Source organism: Leucopleurus acutus, assembly GCF_964270905.1.
Source record: "Leucopleurus acutus genome assembly, chromosome: 20".
In the NCBI taxonomy this organism is placed as follows: Eukaryota; Metazoa; Chordata; class Mammalia; order Artiodactyla; family Delphinidae; genus Leucopleurus; species Leucopleurus acutus.
In genome coordinates, this window is record NC_139162.1 from 43,656,307 (window position 1) to 43,677,965 (window position 21,659).

Genomic DNA, 21,659 nt, shown 5'->3' on the forward strand with positions numbered 1-21,659 from the left:
TGTTGTTCCCAATTTGAACTCCTGATTGACTCAGTGAATGAAGTGGGTGGGCCTCAAGTACTGGCTAGTACATTCTGGGTTGATTCTTTAATAGGCAAAGGGCAGTATGTAATTTTTTTTAACATGGAAATATTGGAAGCCTACAGTGCACCAGGCAGTGCTCTGCTCTTGAAGGCCAAGTGGCAACCAAGAGAGACAAAGCCACAGCCCTCCCGGAGTTCGCAGTCCATGGGGTAGATGGGGAGGTGTACAGGGAAAACCTGAATAAATAAACTAAATGATTTCAGAGAGGACCAAGGGCTATGGGGAATAACTAGGACATAAGGGATAGGGACCCAGGAGGGTGACATGAGGTGAAATGGGGAGTGAGGAGGTCAAGCAAGACCTGTCTGGGGAGAGGACATCCAAGCCTGGATGAGGGGCTAGCCATGAGAAGATCAGGGTGAAAGAGTTCCAGGCAGGGGGAATGGCAAGTGCAAAGGTCCTGAGGTAGGAAAGAGAGTTGTGTGATCCAGAAACAGAAACAAAGGCAGTGTGGTTAGAGTGTGGAGGCAAGAGGAGAGGAACAGACCAAGGCAGAGCCTGAACACCTGGGTGAGGGATTTGGGTTTGATCCCAAGAGCCATGGGAACATGGAGGGTTTAAGCCAAGGAGGGAGAGAATCTGATTTAGGTTGTGGGGTTGCTCCGGCTGCCCTGAGCAGACTGGAGAGTGGAAGGCAGAAGGCTTCTGTTTTGCCTGAGGACAGAGCCTGGCAGTTTCATTCTTACAGAGAATGAGGCAGTGCCCTGACCCCTGGGTCCCTTGGACATGGTGGGATTTGGATATGGAAAGGGAGAGCATTCGGCAGAGAGAAGGCGTCAGGAAACCTCAGCCAGGAACAAGCCACGTGGGACCTGAGTGTGTCTGTACCTGTCTGTGCATGTGTGTGTTGATCTCCTAAGATGATGGACTCAGCGATGCCCTTCACATCTTAGGCAGTCACCCTCCTCAGTCTCTGCAAGCATGGAAGCTGGAAGGTGTAGGGGTCGTGTAGGCAGAAATCATACTGCCCTACGGTGCTCCTTATCTCATACCAGAGAAATCACCAACACAGGCCAATAAGAATGAGAACCCCCTTCCATGGCTGAGAGTTCCTTGGCTGGTGTATTTCTTGCCTGGTGGATCCCATGGCTGGTGGTCATGTGTCTCTTGGCCAGTGGGCTACATCCCAGGGACACCATCGCTCCCTCTAACCACTAAGGGTTTACTGTGCAACACTAGCCAGAGCCACTGCTTGGTGGCATGTCAGCAAGCAAAAGTGAACTTCAAGGGCTGTGCCGCCTCATGCTCCCCCCAGGGGCTCACCCAACTTCTGAAGTTCCCTTAGATTACACAATCTAGAGTCTTCTTTGTCCACAAAACCAGGTATAAGGGCAGGACTAGGAGAAAAGCTGAAAACAGAGCTAGGTACTTGTGCCTGGAGCCTGCCTGCCTACTGTAAAAATTAGTAAAAATAAATCTTAATCGAGTAGAGCTAGAAGACCAGGAGGGGGCGCTCCTGTGCCCTGAATCAATAGCAGAGCCCAACAGGAAGAAGAAAGATGCCTCTTCTTTCCTGACAAGGATTCAGTCAATGAAAAGCCCTCAGCTCTTTGTTTACTATAGCCTTCCCAACTTCCTTTTCCCCACTTCAAAGTGTCCCCCTTCCCTTGCATTTCGGGGACTTGCACATGGCTCACCATGGTCGCAGACCCCAACTGCAATTCTCTGCTGATCCCAAATAAACCTATCTTTGCTGGAGAAATATCTGGCAGTCTATTTGTTTCAGCTCAGTGCTACTCTGTGCTTCTTGTTCTGTAAAAGAATTGGTTTTCTTCTTGCAACAAATGAATACAGATGGATTCCTACATTCTTGCTAAAATTTGTTGACAACAGTCTTTTTAATTTCGGTTTGAATTTCCCTAACGACGAAGGATGTTAATCACCCTGCACGTGCTATGGCCATGTAGAAATTATATTTTGTGAAATGCATGTTCATGTTTTTGTTCATTAAAAATGTTGAACTGCTCGCTTTTTTCTTTTTGCAAATATTTTCTTTCAATTTGTGACAACTTTTCACATTCTTAATGGTGTCTTCACAAGAAGAAGTGTTAAATTTTAATAAAGTCAAATTATTTTAAATATTATGCTTAGGCTTTTTTGAGTCTTCTTTAGTAAATCTTTGTCTACCTATCCAAAGGTTATAAAAAATACTCTCTTGTGTTTTCTCATAGAAGTTTTATAGTTTTAGCTTTCATATCTAGGTCTGTGATCCATCCTGAATTAATTTCATAGCTAGCACCCTGGACAGCACAGTTGTAGGTTGACATTATGCAAAAAGTGATGTGGTATGAAGTAAGGAAGGATTCAAGATTCATTTTCTCACTATATTGATACACAGTTTCATTAGCATTAAGTGACAAGACTTTCCTGACCCCATTGTATTAAACTGGCACCTTTGTCTTAAACCAAGTGACTGTGTACATGTTAGTCTATGTCTGCACTTGTTGTTTTGCTTCACTGGTCTCTTTGTCTATATTTATACCAATATCACACCGTCATACTGTAGGTCTTACAGTAAGCATTGAAAGTTATATAGTGTAAACCCCCAACCATGTTCTTCTTCAAGATTGTTGTAGCTCTTCTAAAGGTTTTGATTTTCCCCATACGTTTTATTTTATTTTATTGGAGTATAGTTGATTTACAATGTTGTGTTAGTTTCAGGTGTACAGTAAAGTGGGTTAGTTATACATATACATATATCTACTCTTTTTTAGACTCTTTTCCCATATAGGCCATTTCAGAATATTGAGTAGAGTTCCCTGTGCTATACAGTAGGTCCTTATTAGTTATCTGTTTTATATAAAGTAGTGTGTATATGTCAATCCCAATCTTCCGACTTATCCCTACCCCCGCCACACGCTTTAGAATCAAATTGTCATGTTCTATAAACATGCTTATCATGTTTATTGCTTCTCCTTCCAGTGAGGCAAACTTTCTAATCCAACCCCAGCTACTCATTTTGGCAAGAATCAGAAAAATCTTATGGGGAAAACTGGCAGGCAGGAAAACCCAATTGCACACATTCAGCTCCTTTAGTTTCTAATCTCTCACGTCTCCCTAAATAGCCATTAAAGCTCCACTGGTGGGCTTCCCTGGTGGCGCAGTGGTTGAGAGTCCGCCTGCTGATGCAGGGGACGTGGGTTCGTGCCCTGGTCCGGGAGGATCCCGCATGCCGCGGAGCGGCTGGGCCCGTGAGCCATGGCTGCTGGGCCTGCGCGTCCGGAGCCTGTGCTCCGCGACGGGAGAGGCCACAACAGTGAGAGGCCTGCGTACCGCAAAACAACAACAACAACAAAAAAAACCAGTATGGTGCTGGTAGAAAAACAGACACATATCAATGGAACAAAACAGAGAGCACAGAAATAAATCCACCCTCATATGGTCAATTAATCTACAACAAAGGAGGCAAGAAAATACAATGGGGAAAACACAGTCTCTTCGATAAATGATGGAAAAATTGTACAGCTACATGCAAAGGAATGAAAATGACCACTTTCTTATACCATATATAAAAATAAACTCAAAATGGATTAAAGACTTAAATGTAAGACCTGAAATCATAAAACACCTAGAAGAAAACATAGACAGTACACTCTTGACATCAGTCAGCAATATTATTTTTGATGTCTCCTGAGGCAAGGGAAACAAAAGCAAAAATAAACAAATGGGACTACATCAAACTAAAAAGCTTTGCACAACAAAGGAATCCACCATAAAAACAAAAAGGCAAACTACTGAATGAAAGAAGATATTTGCAAAACAATATAACCAACATAGGGTTGATATCCAAAATATACAAAGAACTCATACAATTCAATATCAAAAAAGCAAACAACCCAATTTTAAAAGTGGGTCAGGGACTCCCCTGGTGGCACAGTGGTTAAGAATCCGCCTGTCAATGCAGGGGACATGGGTTCAAGCCCTGCTCTGGGAAGATGCCACATGCCACAAGGCAACGAAGCCCACGTGCCACAACTACTGAGCCTCTGCTCTACAGCCCGCGAGCCACAACTACTGAGCCCGCGTGCCACAACTATTGAAGCCCGTGCACCTACAGCCCGTGCTCCGCAACAAGAGAAGCCACCACAATGAGAAGCACGCGTACTGCAACAAAGAGTAGCCTCTGCTCACCGCAACTAGAGATAGCCCATGCACAGCAACGAAGACCCAACACAGCCAAAAATAAATTATTAAAAAAAATGAATTCCTACCATTTGCAGCAACATGCATTAACCTGCAGGGTATTATGCTAAGTGAAATAAATCAGAGAAAAACAAACACTATGATTTCACTTTTATGTGGAATTTTTACAAACAAAACACATGAACAAACAAAACAAAACAAAAACAGATTCTTAGATACAGAGAACAAAATGGTGGTCCCCAGTGGGACCTGGTGGGGGAACAGATGAAATAAGTGAAAGGGATTAAGAGATACAAACTTCCTGCTATAAAATAAATAAGTCATGGGGGTGTAATGTACAACATATGGAATCTAGCCAATAATACCGTAACAACTTTGTATGGTGAAAGATAGTAACTGGACTTATTGTAATGATCATTTCATAATGTATAATAATATCAAATCATTATACCTGAAACTAACATAATAGTGCATGTTAATTATAATTCAATTTGTTTTTTTCTTGCCGTGCTGTGCAGTTTGTGGGATTTCAGTTCCCCAACCAGGGACTGAACCGAGGCCCTTGGCAGTGAGAGCATGGAGTCCTAACCACGGGACAGCCAGGGAATTCCCTACAATTCAAATTTTAAATAAATAAATAAATAAAGGGGGGAAGATCTAAAGGATGAGGAGGAGGTAGCCTTTGAAGATAAGAAAGAAGGGTAATTGAGTTGGGGGGGCACAACAGGAATAAAAGCTCAGATGTGAGAGGGAGGGAGTCTTGACAGGTACTGTCCCAATGAGAACACTGCTTTCCTCTCTGGAAAGGTCTTAACCTAAGGATAAGTTCCCTCCATTCAGCCTGATCATTACTTCCACCAGCCCCCTGCAGTGCTTCAGTCCTATCATCCCCTGCCCTGGTTCCATGCCCTGGCCTCGGTATCCTCCTTGTATCAGGGTTCAATCAGAGAGGCTGAACCACTAGGGGAGATATATCAGATAGATAGATCAATCGATAGATAAACAGGGATTTGATTTTATACAATTGGTGGAGTCATTAAGCAATCCTTAATATTGTTGTCTTACTGTCAGATGCTGGCACTCGAAGTGCACAGGGCAGGCTTTTGTTAGGAAGGGAAGACAGTTGTAAAATGGGGGGAAGCTAGGACAAGCTGGAACAAGCTTGCCTCTGACCTTGTTGGTATGAGCAGCCACAGAAGCAGCTGGAGCTCAACACACATATGGCCCAGGAGTTGGAGAAGTTGAAGGAAGAGCCAGGAGAAGGTGAAACAATTGCTGGCCTGGCTGCTGCCCTATGCAAACATGATGAGCCAGCAGCCAGCCAGGGACAACCTGTGTGATCTACAAAAGGGCAGCTGCTTCACTTCTCCCCTCCAAATCTTGCCCAAGAATCTCTTCCATCCCATCATAACTGGACACAGAAGGTGATTCTAGGAAATAGTTCATTCAACCTAGTCAAATGGACACATTACAAAGCCACCACACAGAGACTGGAGGAGAGTGGGGAGAAGATGGTTAGTGGTTGCTGGAGAGATGGTCACATGACCAGCTCTGCTCTCTCTTAGGTGTCTTGAGAGGATGTGCCTAATAATCCCTATTGGCTTTTTTTAGAGCTGGAGGGGAAATTGCTGGCAATTATTCCTTATTTGCCTTTAATTTTTTATCCAAAACAGATAAAGAATCCTTTTATATTTATATATAATTATATAGCTTGAGTCAAGGTGCATCTGATTAACTGCCATTAGTTTATGGTTATAGATATTCATTAAACAATATTCCAGCTTTTGGCCAATTCTTTTGTTTAACAGACTTTATTTTTTTGTGAGCAGTCTTATGCTTAGAGAAAAACCACACAAAAAATAAAATTCCCATCTACGTCCCCTCCCTCCACACACATTTTCCCCTATTATTACCATCTTGCAGGAGGGTGGTACCTTTGTTACTACTGATGATCAAGAGTGAAACATTATTCCTAACCAGAATCCATACCTTACGTTAGGGCTCACTCTGTGTTGTACAGTTCTATGGCTTTTTACAAATGCATAATATGACATATCCATCATTACAGTATCATACAAAATAGTTTCACCCTCCTAAAATAATCACCCTTTGTGTTTCACCTTTTCATCCTTACCCCCCACCCACTGGCCACTACCACCTTTTTACTGATCTCTATAGTTTTGCCTTTTCCACAATGCCACACAGTTGCAATCATACAGCATATGGCCTTTTCAGATTGTCTTCCAAAGCGGCCTTAACATTTTGCATTCCCACCAGCCATGAATGAGAGCTCCTATTGCTCCATATCCTCAGCAGCATTTGGTGTTGTCATTGTCTTGGATTTTAGACATTCTAATAGGTATGTAGAGGTAACCCATTATTGTTTTAATGTGCAGCTTGCTGAGGACCTATAATGTTGAACAACTTTTCATATGCTTATTTGCATTTATCTGTATATCATCTTTGGTGAGACATCAGTTCATAATTTTTGTCCATTTTTAAATTGGATTATTTATTTTCTTATGGTTGAGTTTTAAGAGTTCTTTGCATATTTTGGATACTCATCAATAATCAGATATGTATTTTGCAAATATTTTCTCCCAGTCTGTGACTTGTCTTTTCATTCCTTTAACAGCCAATACTTTCTAAAGTCCCTTGAAAGGCTCAGAGGCCCTTGGCAAACATGCTAATTGATTTTCTTTTTTTTTTTAACAGCAAAACAACCCACAAAGGTTGGAAGGGTGGAGATGCTTGAAAGAAATGGAAACTTGAGAAATCAGGATGGTGGAGTAGCAGCTGCTAGTCTTTCTTCCAGGAAGCCCATCTGGATTACATCAGCCCCTGGCACCCTCTTCTTCATCTCAGCCCTTATGAAGAATTTGAAGCTGAACTCAGCTTCTCCCCGAAATCTGCTATTTAGTGGTGACATCATGGTCCCCCTTTCCCTGGACTAGAGGCTCGGCTGACCCTTGGATGTCCCCTTGACTCCTCACAACCACAGAGTCTCACATTGTTATCAGCATCTCCCCCAAAGCTGCCCCTTCTCTCACCTCCCCATTTCAAGGTCTGTTCCACCTAATCCCCGGCCTAGAGCCCTGGATCTCAACCCTCAACAGCCAGTCAACCTCACATGACCCATCCACTCAGTCTCCTCTCTTCTCCACAGCCCTACAGTGGTCCAGCACTGTCCTCAACCCCTTCCTCCCTTCATCCTGCTCCATCCTCCTCCCAGCGTTTCCAGCTTTAGTCTCACCCCCACCACCTTTCCTGCCATTTGTTTCTTCAACCACTATTTAGAGCGTCAGGCTCTGTACTGGACACTGAGGACAGTGATGAATCATATTGAATGAAAAGTCCCTGGATGTTGCCATTTCTCAGGGCCATGTCTGAGACTGAGTGGGCTCTCCAGAACTCCAGCCCTAGTATCCAGTGCTTTCTGGGGCACTCCATAGACCTCTCACATTCCTTGTGTCCCAAATTGACCCACCCCTGCTGCTTATGTTCTACCATCCCTACCTGGTGATGCGTCTGTGTCCCTCACTGAACTGGTAGCTCCAGTAGCTGGGGCTCGAGTAGCTAAGACTGGGGCTGTCTCAGCCACCGGGGTGTCCCCAGCACAAGGTCAGCTCACGAATGTTACAGAATGGTAAGGACGAACAAATACCTAGAAGAAAGCATGCCAGAGAGATATTAGGGTCATGCCTTCTGCCCTCTATCCCTCACTCAGACCTGACACCCTGTTTCTGAAACCAAAAAGCAGTAAATTTGGCATCTCCTCGCCTGATTCTCATCCTTCTGGGATGAAAGTCCCATTTTGTCAAGAAAATGAAAGGAGGCATTGGGGACTTTTTGTCTCTTAGGGAACAGATGGTAGTAGGAAGGAGGACGCAGAAGGCTAGCGGGCCCCACCGTTTCTCCACGCCCCTTTCATCTCCACTCAAAGGGACCGGACCCTCGAGCGTGAGAGACGTAGATCGGCTCTGACATCTTGCAGAGCCGGAAACCCCTGCCTGTCTGGCGATCGATGGCGTCACTTCCGGCGCACTCGTGACGTCAGAGGCGGAAGCCACTCTTGAAGAAGGGGCGGGAGGCGGCGGCTGAGGCGCTGTCATGGAGTTAGCGCAGCAAGCGCGGGAACTGGGCTGCTGGGCGGCGGAAGAGATGGAGGCGCCCGTGGCCGCCCGGGCCCCGGAGTCGACGCTGCGCAGGTGAGGACCTCTCTAGGAGTGACGACTCCCCACCCTGGACATAGAGTCCCGGGGAGTGAGAACCACATCTTCATCTAAGACGCGCCGCCCTCCCCATCCCCCTCTGCCCGAGTGAGAATAACCCTTGAGGGCGCCCCCGCCCCCCGAGTAGTACATCCAGGCAGAGGATCCTGAACTGTGTGAGAACGTCCTGGCGGTGACTCCAACACTCCCGCGCCCATCCTGTGAGGCCGCCCAGAGTGAGGTCCCTTGCACCAGTGAGTTAGTAATGAATGCCCCCTCCCGGTGGGGAAATTGGATCTCCAGAGTAAGGCTGTCCCTGCAGCACTTCATCACCCACCACACGCCCCAGCCCAGCCAGTGAGGACCCTCTGGAGTCAGCAAAGACCACCCCACTGAAGATTGAATGTATAGGAGTGATGACCCACAGCTGATAATGAGAGAGCCCTTCCAGGCAGTATAGCCCTCACCCCCACCTCTGGAAGTGACTGGAGATAACCCTCTCCCAGGAGAAAGGGAGCACTCCACCATGGAATAAGAATACCCCTACACCCAGTGAGAAGCCCACCCTCTCAGTGACTGAGAACTCCCCAGGAGGGAATACCTTACCCCCAAAAGTATGGACCCTCCCTCCCCCAAGAGGTGAGAATTCCCTAGTAAAGACCTTACCCCCCACCACCCTGCGAATGAAGATCCTCCACCCTGTGTGACGTCCCAGGCATCCCCTTACATACTGTTCCCACAGGCTGTGTCTGGGCCAGGGGGCTGACATCTGGGCCTACGTCTTGCGGCATGTGCACAGCCAGAGGTGAGCCTGGCTGCATGAGGGAAGCTGTGGCAGGGGAGGGGACCTAGGCGAGTCCTACAGTAACTCCCCTTCTTCCTACCTCTCCACTATAGGAATGTCAAGAAGATCCGGGGAAACCTGCTCTGGTAACTGGTCCTCAAAGCTATCCCCTCCTGTCTTCCCCAGCCCCCTCAAGCCATGTCCCTACCCACAGCCTCAGCATCCCATCTCCCCCTGGAAGTCCCTGTCATCCCCTAACTCTGGCCTCACTTCCTCAGGTATGGCCACCAGGACAGTCCAGAGGTGAGAAGCACGTGCTGCAAGATTTTCTTTCATCCAAAAAGAGGACTTGTAGACCTGCTCTGGCCCCAGCCTTGTGCTGGGTGATGCTAGGGTCACTGTGTCACAAAACAGCCCTGATCCCTGCACTCACAGGGCTTACAGTCTAGGGGGAGAAGGTATGAGCTGTGGTTGGGGGGACATGGATATGGGGCATCAAAGCTGGTGAGGTTGGGAGAAGAGACTGGTTTGGGAGAGATACTGAGACCAATATGGGACCCAATGTGTGCATGGTGCCCAGGTGACATCTGGGGCGGGGGAGGCTTCCAGGAGACCTCAGGACTCCCAGGTGTGGGGCTCAGTGGGGAGATGAGGACTGGGACAGAGACAAGAAACAGGGTGGGAGGCTAGATGAGGCAATCCCAGGAGGAAGGAGGGGGACAGGATAGTACCATAGTGCTCTTCTGGTCCTAGAAGTTCAGGCACCGAAACTGCCTAGGGAAAACCCTCTGCCACCTAACTGGGCAGGTAAGAGACTGCTGCTCCACACAGGGCAGTCAGGCCAGGCCGAGCCCCAGCCAGGCCATGCATCTGACCCTGTACCTGATTCCACCAGGCCCGTCGGAAGTTGAAGCTGGAAGCCGCTGTTGCCCACCTGCGGGCAGAGATCCTGGAGTTAGACCAGAGCCTGGAGCTGTTGGAGCGAGAGACTGAGGCTCAGGGTGACCCATGGGGCTGGACAGATGGGCAGCAGAACAAGGTTAAGGAAAGTACTGATGGCCGCCCCTGTTCCTCTCACAGACATGGCCATGGAGCAGGCCCTGCAGAGCATGCAAGACACCCAGCGTCGTGCTCTCCTCCTCCGGGCCCAAGCTGGGGCCATGCAAAGACAGCAGCGTGGGCTCCAAGGTCCCATGCAGCAGCTGCAGAATCAGCTCAAGCATTTGCAGGACATAGAGAGGTAAGCCCCAGGTGTCCAGGGAGCAGCCCTCACCGGGCTGGGTAGACACATTCTTAAAGACCCAGTGCTCTGCCCTGAACGCTTCTTGGGTTCCAGAATTCTGAGCTCCACTCCTTAAGATTTAACATCCATGAGGCCAGGAAGTTTTGTCATCTCAGCCACCTGTATTTCCAGTGCCTAGAATAGTGCCAGCTATATATCTAGAACACCGGTGCGGGGGAAAAAACGGTAAACGGGACAGTCCTGCCCTCATGGACCTCACACTGTGATGCAGAGGAGACAGGTGGTAAAGTAGGAGACAGACCCTGTAATCATAGGTAGAGATGAGCGCTATGAAGAAAAGGTGATATGATAGAAAGGGAGAGGGACATCCTGCCCTAGGTATGATGGTCAGAGAAGGCCTCTTTGAGGAGGTAACATTTGAGTTGGGGGAGGAATTTCCATGGAGAGGAACAGCAGAAGCAGAGCCCTGAGCTTGGCATGTGGGAAGAACAGCCAAGAGGCCAGTTCAGCTTAAGTTTCGTAGGCAAGAGGGAGAGCGTGAGGTGGTAGGTTGGAGAGGTGGACAGAGCGCCATGGAGGCATTGGAATTTTATTCTAAGGCTGGATTCATGGCCTGGCTCAGCCACTTACAGCTGTGTGACTTTGGGCAAAGTATTTAACTTCTTTGTGCCTCAGTTTCTAAGTACTATAGAATGGGGATAATATTAATACCTACTCTATAGGGTAGGTATGATAATTGAGTGAGTCAAATCACTCAGAGTGCTTAGAAGAGTTCTAATACCCATTGTTGCTTTTCTGAGTGTAATGGGGCCACATCACATTGTTTTCAAGGGTTTTGAGCAAAACAGTGACATGATCTGTATGAGGTTTTAATAGGATCATTGACTGCTGGGTAGAGAGCAGACTGCAGTGGGCAAGAGCAGGGAGACCGATGAGGAGGTTAATGCAGTCATCTAGCCAGGAGATGACAGTGGTCTAATTTGGGGTTGGCCTCTGAGATCCAGGCTAGCTTTGCTGGCAACGAGAGGGGACACAGACATCTGTGCTGCCAGCTCCCTCCTCCCAGGAACCTCAGCCCCAACTGCACTCCTCTCTCCAGGAAGGCCAAAGTGGATATAAACTTTGGACCCTTGACATCAGCAGCCCTGAGCCTGGAACCTGTGGTCCTGGTAAGAGTCCTGGGCCATGGGGGAAAAGGTGGGAAGCCTGGGGTTCGGTGGACCTTTGAGCCCTCCTCATGCTACACTCCCTTCTTCACAGGGTGATGTCCGAACAGCCTGCAGCCTCCGGACCCAGTTCCTGCAGAAGCTCCTGATGCCTCGGGCCAAGGGAGGCAGCATTCCGTGAGTATCCCTCAACCCCCGAGACCCTGCAAAGAACCTGGGCTTTGGGGGTAGTCACTTGTTACAGACGTTGGGCCTCCGGGCTCTGTTAGCCCAGGCCCTGCCCTGACAGCGCTCCCAGGCTGGGAAAAGAGGGAAACAGACCATCATAGACAGTGACAACCCAGGTAGTTAGGGCTGTCAGAGGGTGGGGAGGCCTGAGAGGCGCAGGGAACCCAAATGAAATGCCTTACCCAGCTAAGGAGACAGGACGGGTTCTCTGGTGAGGAGGGTAAAAGGTTGAGAGGGTGTTCCAGGTAAACAGCACACGTGAAGGGGCCCAAGACCAGCGAGTTGATATTAAGTGGGGAACTCAAGTCTGACAGGTGTAGAGAAAGAGCCTGGTTTCCAATCCTTAAAATGGGGACAATGACAACCCCTACCCTATAGGGTGGTGGTGATCATTAGAGGGTGAGTTGATGTGTTCTGTAACATTCTCTGTCCCCTTCCCCAACTCCACAGAACCCCTCGAGATGATCTCTTCGGAACTTCCTACCAGCAGTGGCTTAGCTCAGTGGAGGTGAGGGGGCTCTCAAAAAGGACACACCCTCTGCCCCATGTAAACCTCAGGGTGCCAGGACCTAACTCTTGATCCTTCCCCTTCTCCATGGGTCCCAGCTCGTAGCCCTCCTCCATCCTGCCCTGACCTCACTCCTCTCCTCACCAGACACTGCTGACAAACCACCCTCCGGGCCACATCCTGGCTGCCCTGGAGCATCTGGCTGCAGAGCGGGAGGCAGAGATCCAGTCCCTGTGCACCGTGGATGAGCTCCAAGATACAGAGATAGCCAGGTGTGGCGTGGATGCCCCCACAGTCAGAGCAGGGCAGTGGGCTGAGTAAATTGGGACAGGTCAGGACCAGGCAGGGTGACCTGCTGATGGGGGTGGAACTGAAACCCAGTAACCAGTCTGGCAGGTGGGCTGACATTGGTTACCCCCAAGGGCCCAGGCAAGGGGACAGGTCTTCTCTCTCTGCAGCTCGGCCCCTACTCTCGGCTCCCAGGCCCCAGACCAGCCCAACTCTAGCCAGGCCCTGCCGTCCATGGTGCATCTCATCCAGGTGACCCCCAGGACTCCATCCCCTTCCCAACCCACTCGATCCCCTCCCCCAGCCCCCAACCCCAGGGACCATGCCCACCCTGACTCTGTGCCTCGCTCCAGGAGGGCTGGCAGTCTGTGGCTGCGCTGGTCACCCAGCGGGGCCCCCTCCTGGAGGACCATCAAATCCTGACGCAGCACCTCCAAGGCCTGATGGAGCAGATGGAGAGATGTACCGTGGGATCCAGCAAGAGGTGAGGGGTCTCCATGGGCAGGGGCCTCTAGGCCATCTCTCTCCCAGAGGTTTCAGGTTATTGGACTTTTTCTGCACCTGTGGCTCCTGTTTCTGCATCCCTGCTTGCTCTCTGGTTTGTCTCCCTGTGCTACGGCTCCTTGTGCATCCTTGCAGATCTGATCTCCCTCCTCTGTGGTGAGTCTTAGTCACCTTCCTTCTCCTTTACTCTTTTCTACTCGTGCCCCAGGCAGGCATTGGTGCTGGGGCTCCGGAGCTCTGCCCTGTGGGCAGAACTCAAGGCCCTGCATTCCATGAGCCAGGAGCTGGAGGAGGCTGCTGGGCAGCGGCAGCTTCTGCTCCAGGAGCTACAGGCCAAACAGCAGAGGATCTTGCACTGGCGCCAACTGGTGGTGAGAGGCGGGACTCCGGGAGAAGTGGCAGGGCCTGGTGGAGGGCTGGAGTGAGGCTGGGACCCTTAAGATCCAGAACTGGGCCTCCTGGTGAGGGGAGGGGGCCAGGGTGAGACTCCCAAGAGGAATCAGGACCTGTGCAAAGGGGTGAGCAAGGGCAGAGGCTGGAAGGTGACAAGGAAAAGCAGCCCATCTCCGTGACCTCTCTGTTGCCTAGGAGGAGACACAGGAACAGGTCCGTCTGCTCATCAAGGGCAACTCAGCCAGCAAGACGAGCCTGTGCCGGAGCCCTGGGGAGGTGAGATGGGAGTTGGGGCAAATTCTGGGTAGGGCTGGGTTGCCTAGGGAGGGGGCTAAGTGGCCTCACATTGCCCTTCCCATCCCTTTCCTTCCCCACAGGTGCTAGCTTTGGTTCGGCAAAAAGTGGTCCCCACATCTGAGATGGTGGCACCACAGAGCCAGGAGCTGCTTCGGTGTCTAGAGGAGGGAGCCCAGCATCTGCCCCATCTTCTGCTGGGCACCCTGCTGCGGCACAGCCCTGGAGGGTGAGACTGGGCCATCACCATGTCCCCTGCCATGGATGACTGTTGCTCCTTGGGCCCACTCCACAAAATCAATTCCAGTCCTTCCAGTGTTCCCGAGCTGCCAGACCTCACCTTCAGGACCTCAGCCCCATTCTGGAATCCTAGTCCTCAGACCCACCTCCAAGTTCCTGGGCCTCCTGAGTCCAGCTCCCAGCCCCCAGAGCCTCTGGAACCCAAGCCTCCTCTCAGTGCCCCACCCAACCTGGATTTTCCCCCACAGGTTGCAGCCCCTCCCTACGGTCCTGCCATCCATCCACCAGCTGCATCCTGCATCCCCAAGAGGCTCCAGCCTCATAGTATTGAGCCACACATTGGGGCTGCCCGCAGGGAAGGTGAGTGCCTGTCCCTTAGGACCCGTCTTCCCACCTCTACCCCCACCCCAGGTGACTGTCCTTCCCCCTTCCTCCAGGCTCCGGAGCTGCTCCTTCCGAAGGCTGCCTCTCTTCGCCAGGACCTTCTGTTCCTCCAGGACCAGCGAAGTCTCCGATGCTGGTATCTGCTCCACATGAAGACCAGCCTGCCGCCAGGACCATCCACCCAGGGTAGGCCTGCCCTGCTTCCTTATCCAGCATCCCAGCCCCTTCCCAGGACCATCAGCGTCCAGGAGAAATCACAGACACCCACTGCTTATACAGTGTGCTGAGTGCTTTGAGCATGCTCACTAGTTTCATCTGCACAGCAGCCCAGGGGTTCTCTCCATTTTACAGAGGAGAGAACTGAGAAGCAGAAGGCTTGGTAGCTGCCCAGACAGCCAAGCTGGGATTTGAGTCCAGGCCGTCTAACCTGGGTCTGTGCTCCTAACCATGAGGCAGCACTGCTCATTGAATTGCCAAATACTCATCCATCACCAAACAGTAGTATACTTGGGTAGTTAGAAAGTGGGCTGCGTAGTTAAACTACCTGGATTCTCTGCTCAGCCCCACCTCTTCCTTGCTGCGTGATCTCCCTGTGCCTCAGCTTCCTCCTCAGTGGAATAAGCATAATCATAATACCTTACAGAGTTGTTGGAAAGATTCAGTCAGGTGACCCAAACAGGGTATTGAGCCATGCCTGGCTGCAGTAAGCACTCTGTGTCTCTGGTGTGATTCTAGTCACTGTTATCTGCACATGCAGTGTCTTCCAGTCCTTACCATAAGGGAAGGGAGCATAAGACCCCAGTTTACAGAGAGGAAGCTGAAACTCAGAAAAGTCATTTATTCCTGGATTCACTCAGCAAGCACTCGCTGGGTATGTGCCATGTGCTGGCGCTGAGAACTCAATGGGGAAAGAGGTGAGAGCTGTCCAGGAGGAAAGATGGTGTCTCCAGTGGGCCCTGGGAGACAGGTGAGGTTTTGCTCAGCAGTAATAAGCAGAGGTCACATGATGCACCCCTCAAGTACTAGGCTGAGAGCCTGGGCTCTGTCTTGGGGCTCTGGGGAGCCTTGCAGGGTTCCAAGCAGGAGAGGGAAAGGATCAGGTTTAGGCTGTGAGATCACTCTGGCTGCCATGTGAAGGATGGACCGGTAAGAGGCTCCCCAAAGAGGGAGGCTGGGGGACAAGTAAGGAAGCAGGGAGGACACTGAGGGTTGGGCCATGGAGATCGAGGGACTATCAGGGGAAAGGAGGAAGGCATTCAGAATGACGCCTCAGGTATGGTGGGCTTGCACGTGGTAAGAGGACCTGGGAGGAGAGAGAGGATTAGGAGAGATGCTCAGGTGAAGGCTAGGTGATTGGAGACTTGGTGACCCAATGGCTGCAAGGCACCAGGGAGCCAGAGGATTCATTGCTGCCCCCCGGGTTTCTAACCTGCAGAGCTGCTGCAGATCTGGGCATCCCAGGAAAAGGAGCAGAAAGAGAACCTGGGGCAGGCTCTGAAGCGCCTGGAGAACCTGCTGAAACAAGCACTGAAGCGAATCCCTGAGCTGCAGGGAGTTGTGGGGGACTGGTGAGAGGGGGGCACGGTGAGGTGGGGGCTGACTGGTGGAACAGGCAGAACTTAGACCGGGCGGGGGTGGGGGTGGGGGAGCTGATGACAAGCAGAGCATGGTGCTGAGCAGAGGCCAGTGAAGGTCTGGAGGTCAGGCCTTCCCTCTATGCCATCCCCTTCTCCAGGTGGGAGCAGCCAGGACAAGCCGCCCTCTCCGGGGAGCTCTGCCAAGGCCTGTCCCTGCCCCAGTGGCAGCTGCGCTGGATCCAGGCCCAAGGCGCCCTGCAGCAGCTGTGCAGATGAAGGGGTGGCTCAAAGAGAAGTCCAGAGCTTCGCATTTGTTCACCCCAACACTCTTCCCTTAATAAGACTTTTGGAAGAAAGCATTGCCTGGATGCATCAGCCCATTGTCTCTACCCACACCTGCCGTCCCCCTTCACAGGCTCTTCTGTTTTTCCTCTCAGTTGCCTTGCTACTGTCCTATCATCCCACTAAAGCCAAGAGAATGGGGTACTGTGTGCCCCACCCTACCTGAAACTCTCCTCGTCACTTCTACCCTCAACAAAAAGTAATCAAGCACCTGCTCTAAATACTGAGGATCCAGCACTAAAAAAAATGGACAGAAGTCCCAGCCTTCAGGGAGTTGTCATTCTAGGACAGGAGAACAGACCACTGACAAAATAAGTAAGCAAAATATTTAGTATGTGGAAGAACTGCTGTGGAGAAAAAGTGGTTGTAGTGGTGTGATTTTTAAATAGAGGGCTACACAGCAAAGGTGACACTCTGTAAAGGTAGAGAGAGAAGGAAGTACACGGGTATCTGAGGAAGGCTTGCAGAGGGGAAGACTACAGCACATGCAAAGGCCCTGCGTTCAGATGTGTTGGTGTGAGGGCTGAGGAGGCAGTGTATCTGCTGGAAGAGGGGAAGGTTTAAGAGATGACATTGCCTTCTAGTTTTACACAATTTCTTTTGTAAATGTAAATTTTAAATCTCTGAGCCATTTGGAATTTATCTAAATGGATTCAATTTTATCTTATTTTAAATATGTCTCACTATCATTTATTAAAATTCTCATTCAGAGCAGTGATTGCCTCTGAAGGAGGGCTGGGTGGCAGGGATCAACCAAGGAGGAGACAAACTTTCTCGAGTTGGGAATATGTTGTACATTGAAGGTGGTGGGGTTAAACAGGTGTATAGATTTTTCAGAACTAAGCTAGCTGTACTGATTAGATCGCAGCATTTCGCTGTGAATTATCTTCAACTTATAAAGTAAAACTTTACATACCTAAACTTTATAAAGTAGTTTTAGGTGACTTGAGATGCCACCTTTTCATACACTAAGTTTCCATGGTTAATTTGGCTGCATCTGTGTTCTCCAAGTCCACTGTCTGTCTGACGCTTGTGTGCCATCCCCACAGTGTTTTAATTATAAAGGCTGCGTAATACGTCTTAGTACCTGAAATGGCTGATTGCCGTCTTGCTCTTTATTTTTCAATGTGTCCCTGTCTCTTGCTAGGTTTTTCTCCCAAATGAAGTGAACTTTATACCCAATTTGCCTGGTTCCAGAAGAAATACAAACATAGATGGGGGTTTTATTGGGGTTGCAGTTAGTTTACAAATAGGGATATTTGACGTCTTTGAGATTTTAAACCTGATTTTCCACCTCCCTTCCCATAACTCCTCTCTTGGCCTCCAGAGCACCCTCACTCTCCCAGTTCTCCTCCTATCCCTGGCTACTCTTTCCCAGTCTTTACACGTTTGCCTTCCTATGTGCCACCTTAGTGTCCCCCCTCCTTTTCATCTCAGCTCCGAGCCACCCCCCTACTGAACAAGAGGGTCCTTACCCCCATCCTTGCTCAATATTTCTCCATAGCACATCTTCTAACATACACTGTTTTACTTTATCTTGTATTGTCCTCAAACAAAATGTGAGCTCCATGTAGGTGAATTCCTCTATAAACTAGAAGTTGGACAAACTTTCCAAAATATGATTTGAAATCCAGATGCAATAAGGGGAAGTACTGACAAAAAAAATAAAAGAAACTTTTACATGGTTTAAAAAAAAAAGCAGGGCTTCCCTGGTGGCACAGTGGTTGAGAGTCCGCCTGCCGATGCAGGGGACACGGGTTCGTGCCCCGGTCCAGGAAGATCCCACATGCCACGGAGCAGCTGGGCCCGTAAGCCATGGCCGCTGAGCCTGCGCGTCCGGAGCCTGTGCTCCGCAACAGGAGAGGCCACAACAGTGAGAGGCCTGCGTACCGCAAAAAAAAAAAAAAAAAAAAAAAAAAGAAGAAATGACAAATTGGGGGGAAATATTCGCAGTTTATAACATAAAAGTGTGTGTGTGTGTGTGTGTGTGTGTGTGTGTGTGTGTGTGTGTGTGTGTAGTGTCAAAGTGGAAAAGAAAAATTCCAAGTCCGTGGAAAAATGGGCAAAATATATGAATGGACAGTTCTCAGAAAATATGCTCAAACTCTGTAAGAGAAAAGCAAATTAAAACCCCACTTTGATACATTTCTCACCTACCAGACTGGGAAAAAGGAAACCTGTAATTTTGGCAGCTCCCTCTGTTGGTAAGGCTATGGGAAACAGCACTCTGATACATCAGTGGATGTGCAATATGGAATATCTGTGGGATCATCTCCAGAAAAACTCTATAAGCATTTACTGGACTTCCCTGGTGGTGCAGTGGTTAAGAATCCGCCTGCCAATGTGGGGGACATGGGTTCGAGCCCTGGTCCAGGAAGATTCCACGTGCCGCGGAGCAACTAAGCCCGTGCGCCACAACTAGTGAGCCTGCACTCTAGAGCCTGTGAGACACAGCTACTGAGCCCGCGTGCTGCAACTACTGAAGCCCGCGCGCTTAGAGCCCGTTCTCTGCAACAAGAGAAGCCACCGCGAAAAGAAGCCCGCACACCGCAACGAAGAGTAGTCCCCGCTCGCTGCAACTAGAGAAAGCCCGCGCGCAGCCACGAAGACCCAACGCAGCCAAAATAAATAAATAAAATTAATAAAACCAAAAAAATAATAATAAAATTTTTTTTAATTAAAAGAAAACGATATAAGCATTTACTCTTTGCCCAGACAATGCTACTTATAGGAATCTATCCCAAAGACATTCTGGGTGAAATAAAAGTTGTGCGACCTTGTACAAAACAACTAGATCATATTCTTCAGAAAGTCAGTGGGGGTACAGTGGGGATTGTTTTAGATTAAAAGAGACATGACAACCAAATGCAATGCAAAATCTTGATTGAATCAGGGTGGGGTGCTTTAAGTTTTTTTAAGCATTTGCGTTTGAAAGTACATTTTGGGGTTATTTTTTGGTTTGGAGTGTTGTTTTTTGTGGGGTTTGGGGTTGTTTTTTAATATTTATTTGGCTGCACCAGGTCTTAGTTGTGGCATGTGGGATCTAGTTCCCTGACCAGGGATTAAACCTGGGTCCGCCCGCATTGGGAGTGAGAGTCAGCCACTGGACCACCTGGGAAGTCCCGAAAGTACATTAAAAAATTTTTTTTAATTTATTTTATTTATTTTTGGGTGCGTTGGGTCTTCATTGCTGCAGGCGGGCTTTCTCTGGTTGCGGCGAGCAGGGGCTACTCTTCATTGCAGTGGCTTCTCTTGTTGCGGAGCACGGGCTCTAGGCGTGTGGGCTTCAGTAGTTGTGGCTTGGGGGCTCCAGAGTGCAGGCTCAGTAGTTGTGGCGCACGGGCTTAGTTGCTCCGCGGCTTGTGGGATCTTCCCAAACCAGGGCTCAAACCCATGTCCCCTGCATTGGGAGGCGGATTCTTAACGACTGCGCCACCAGGGAAGTCCCGCGAAAGTACATTTTTGAGTCAACTGGGGAAATTTGAATATGAGAAATGAGAGATTGGTATATTGGATAATACTGTATCTTTATAAAATTTCTTTGGGGCTTCCCTGGTGGCGCAGTGGTTGAGAGTCCGCCTGCCGATGCAGGGGACGCGGGTTCGTGCCCCGGTCTGGGAGGATCCCGCATGCCGCGGAGCGGCTGGGCCCGTGGGCCGTGGCCGCTGGGCCTGCGCGTCCGGGGCCTGTGCTCCGCAGCGGGAGAGGCCACAACAGTGAGTGGAGAGGCCCGCGTACCGCAAAAAAAAAAAAAAATTTCTTTGGTGTGATAATGGTATCGTGGTTAAGTGGGAGAATGTTCTTAGAGAATGTGTGTTGAAGTATTAAGGATGATGTCTGCAACCTACTTTCAAATAGTCTTATTGTTCATAATAATACTGATTTTTTTTATTTTGGTAAAATACAGTTTAAAATTTTGAGACCCAACATCATATATTTTGAAATTATATATTAGACTAAAGCAAATATGTAGCTATGCTAATGTTACTGGGGACTAAGTTTTTAATGCAAATGAAAAGAGATACACGAGACTTCCCTGGTGGTCCAGTGGCTAGGGCTCTGGGCTCCTAGTACAGCGGGCCTAGGTTCGCTCCCTGGTCAGGGAACTAGATCCCACATGAGGCAGCTGGGAGTTCGCATGCCACAACTAAGAATCCCTCATGCTGCAGCTAAAAGATCCCACATGCCACAGCTGAGGATCCCGCACGTGGCGGTGAAGACCCCACCTGCCGCAACTAAGACCTGGCACAGCCAAATAAATAAATAAATATTTTTTAAAAAAAGAAGAAAAGAGATACAAATATAAAATCAAAGAAGTAATACCCTGTAATCTTTCTTTTGAATTGGAAATATTAGAATGAACTCATGGGGTTTTCTCTTTCTAAACTATATATATAATACGTATAATAAATATATATAAATATGTATTATATATATATATATTTCCCTAGCTAAGTCCATGGAAAAGCTCTACATATGACAACGCAGTAACAATGAGCAACCCTAGTGCCCAGGCTGGCCTCTAAATACCATTTCTGACTCAAAGGAACCAGGGATCCTTGGGGAAATAGCTGATTCTAGGTCTGGGACAGGAAATGTGCAAAATGAGTATGAAGCATTTTGTACCAGAGAGCAAGGACGTCCTCCAAAACTACTGGGATTGAGTCAAAAGGACTCAGGAGTCTGTATGAAGGCGTTGCCACTGGCTAAAGATGGGACATTTTGAACAGCAATTAGAATGACTTCAATGGGGACTTCCCTGGTGGTCCAGTGGTAAGGAATCCGCCTTGCAATGCAGGGGACGCGGGTTTGAACAAAGATCCCACACGCCGCAGGGCAACTAAGCCCGCGTGTCACAACTATAGAGCCCACGCGCCTCAACTAGAGCCCGTGTGCCACAAACTACAGAGCCCACGTGCTCTGGAACCCATGCGCCACAACTACAGAGCCCACGTGCCCTGGAGCCCGTGTGCCCCAACTAGAGAGAAGCCCGCACACCACAAGGAAGAGCCCGCGCACCGCAACAAAAGATCCCGCATGCCTCAGTGAAGATCCCACATGCCACAACTAAGACCCGATGCAGCCAAAAAAATAAATTAAATATAAATAAATAAATATTTAATAAAAAGAATGACTGCAATGACTTGAAGCACATAAATATGTTTGAAAATGTCAGTTCATATTGATATTCACACACACATTCCTCACTGGTCACCTTTGAAGGGTGTTAGTAACCAACTCATTTCTTTCCCCCCGCCAACATAAAATAG

General features: G+C 49.1%; 1 protein-coding gene across 1 annotated transcript; it reads left to right on the plus strand.

Annotated features, from left to right (window-relative positions):
* Window positions 1-8,315: 8,315 nt before the first annotated feature.
* On the plus strand, window positions 8,316-17,470 carry HAUS5 (HAUS augmin like complex subunit 5). Its single transcript, XM_082862608.1, has 19 exons — window positions 8,316-8,435; window positions 9,181-9,243; window positions 9,336-9,368; window positions 9,501-9,525; window positions 10,118-10,223; window positions 10,303-10,462; window positions 11,565-11,634; window positions 11,726-11,808; window positions 12,310-12,367; window positions 12,515-12,639; window positions 12,826-12,907; window positions 13,009-13,139; window positions 13,368-13,530; window positions 13,748-13,828; window positions 13,930-14,075; window positions 14,335-14,446; window positions 14,524-14,656; window positions 15,906-16,038; window positions 16,206-17,470. Exons 1-19 carry the CDS (start codon window positions 8,338-8,340, stop codon window positions 16,321-16,323), a joined length of 1,920 nt encoding a protein of 639 aa, XP_082718734.1. The 5' UTR covers window positions 8,316-8,337; the 3' UTR covers window positions 16,324-17,470.
* The last annotated feature ends 4,189 nt before the right edge of the window (window positions 17,471-21,659 follow it).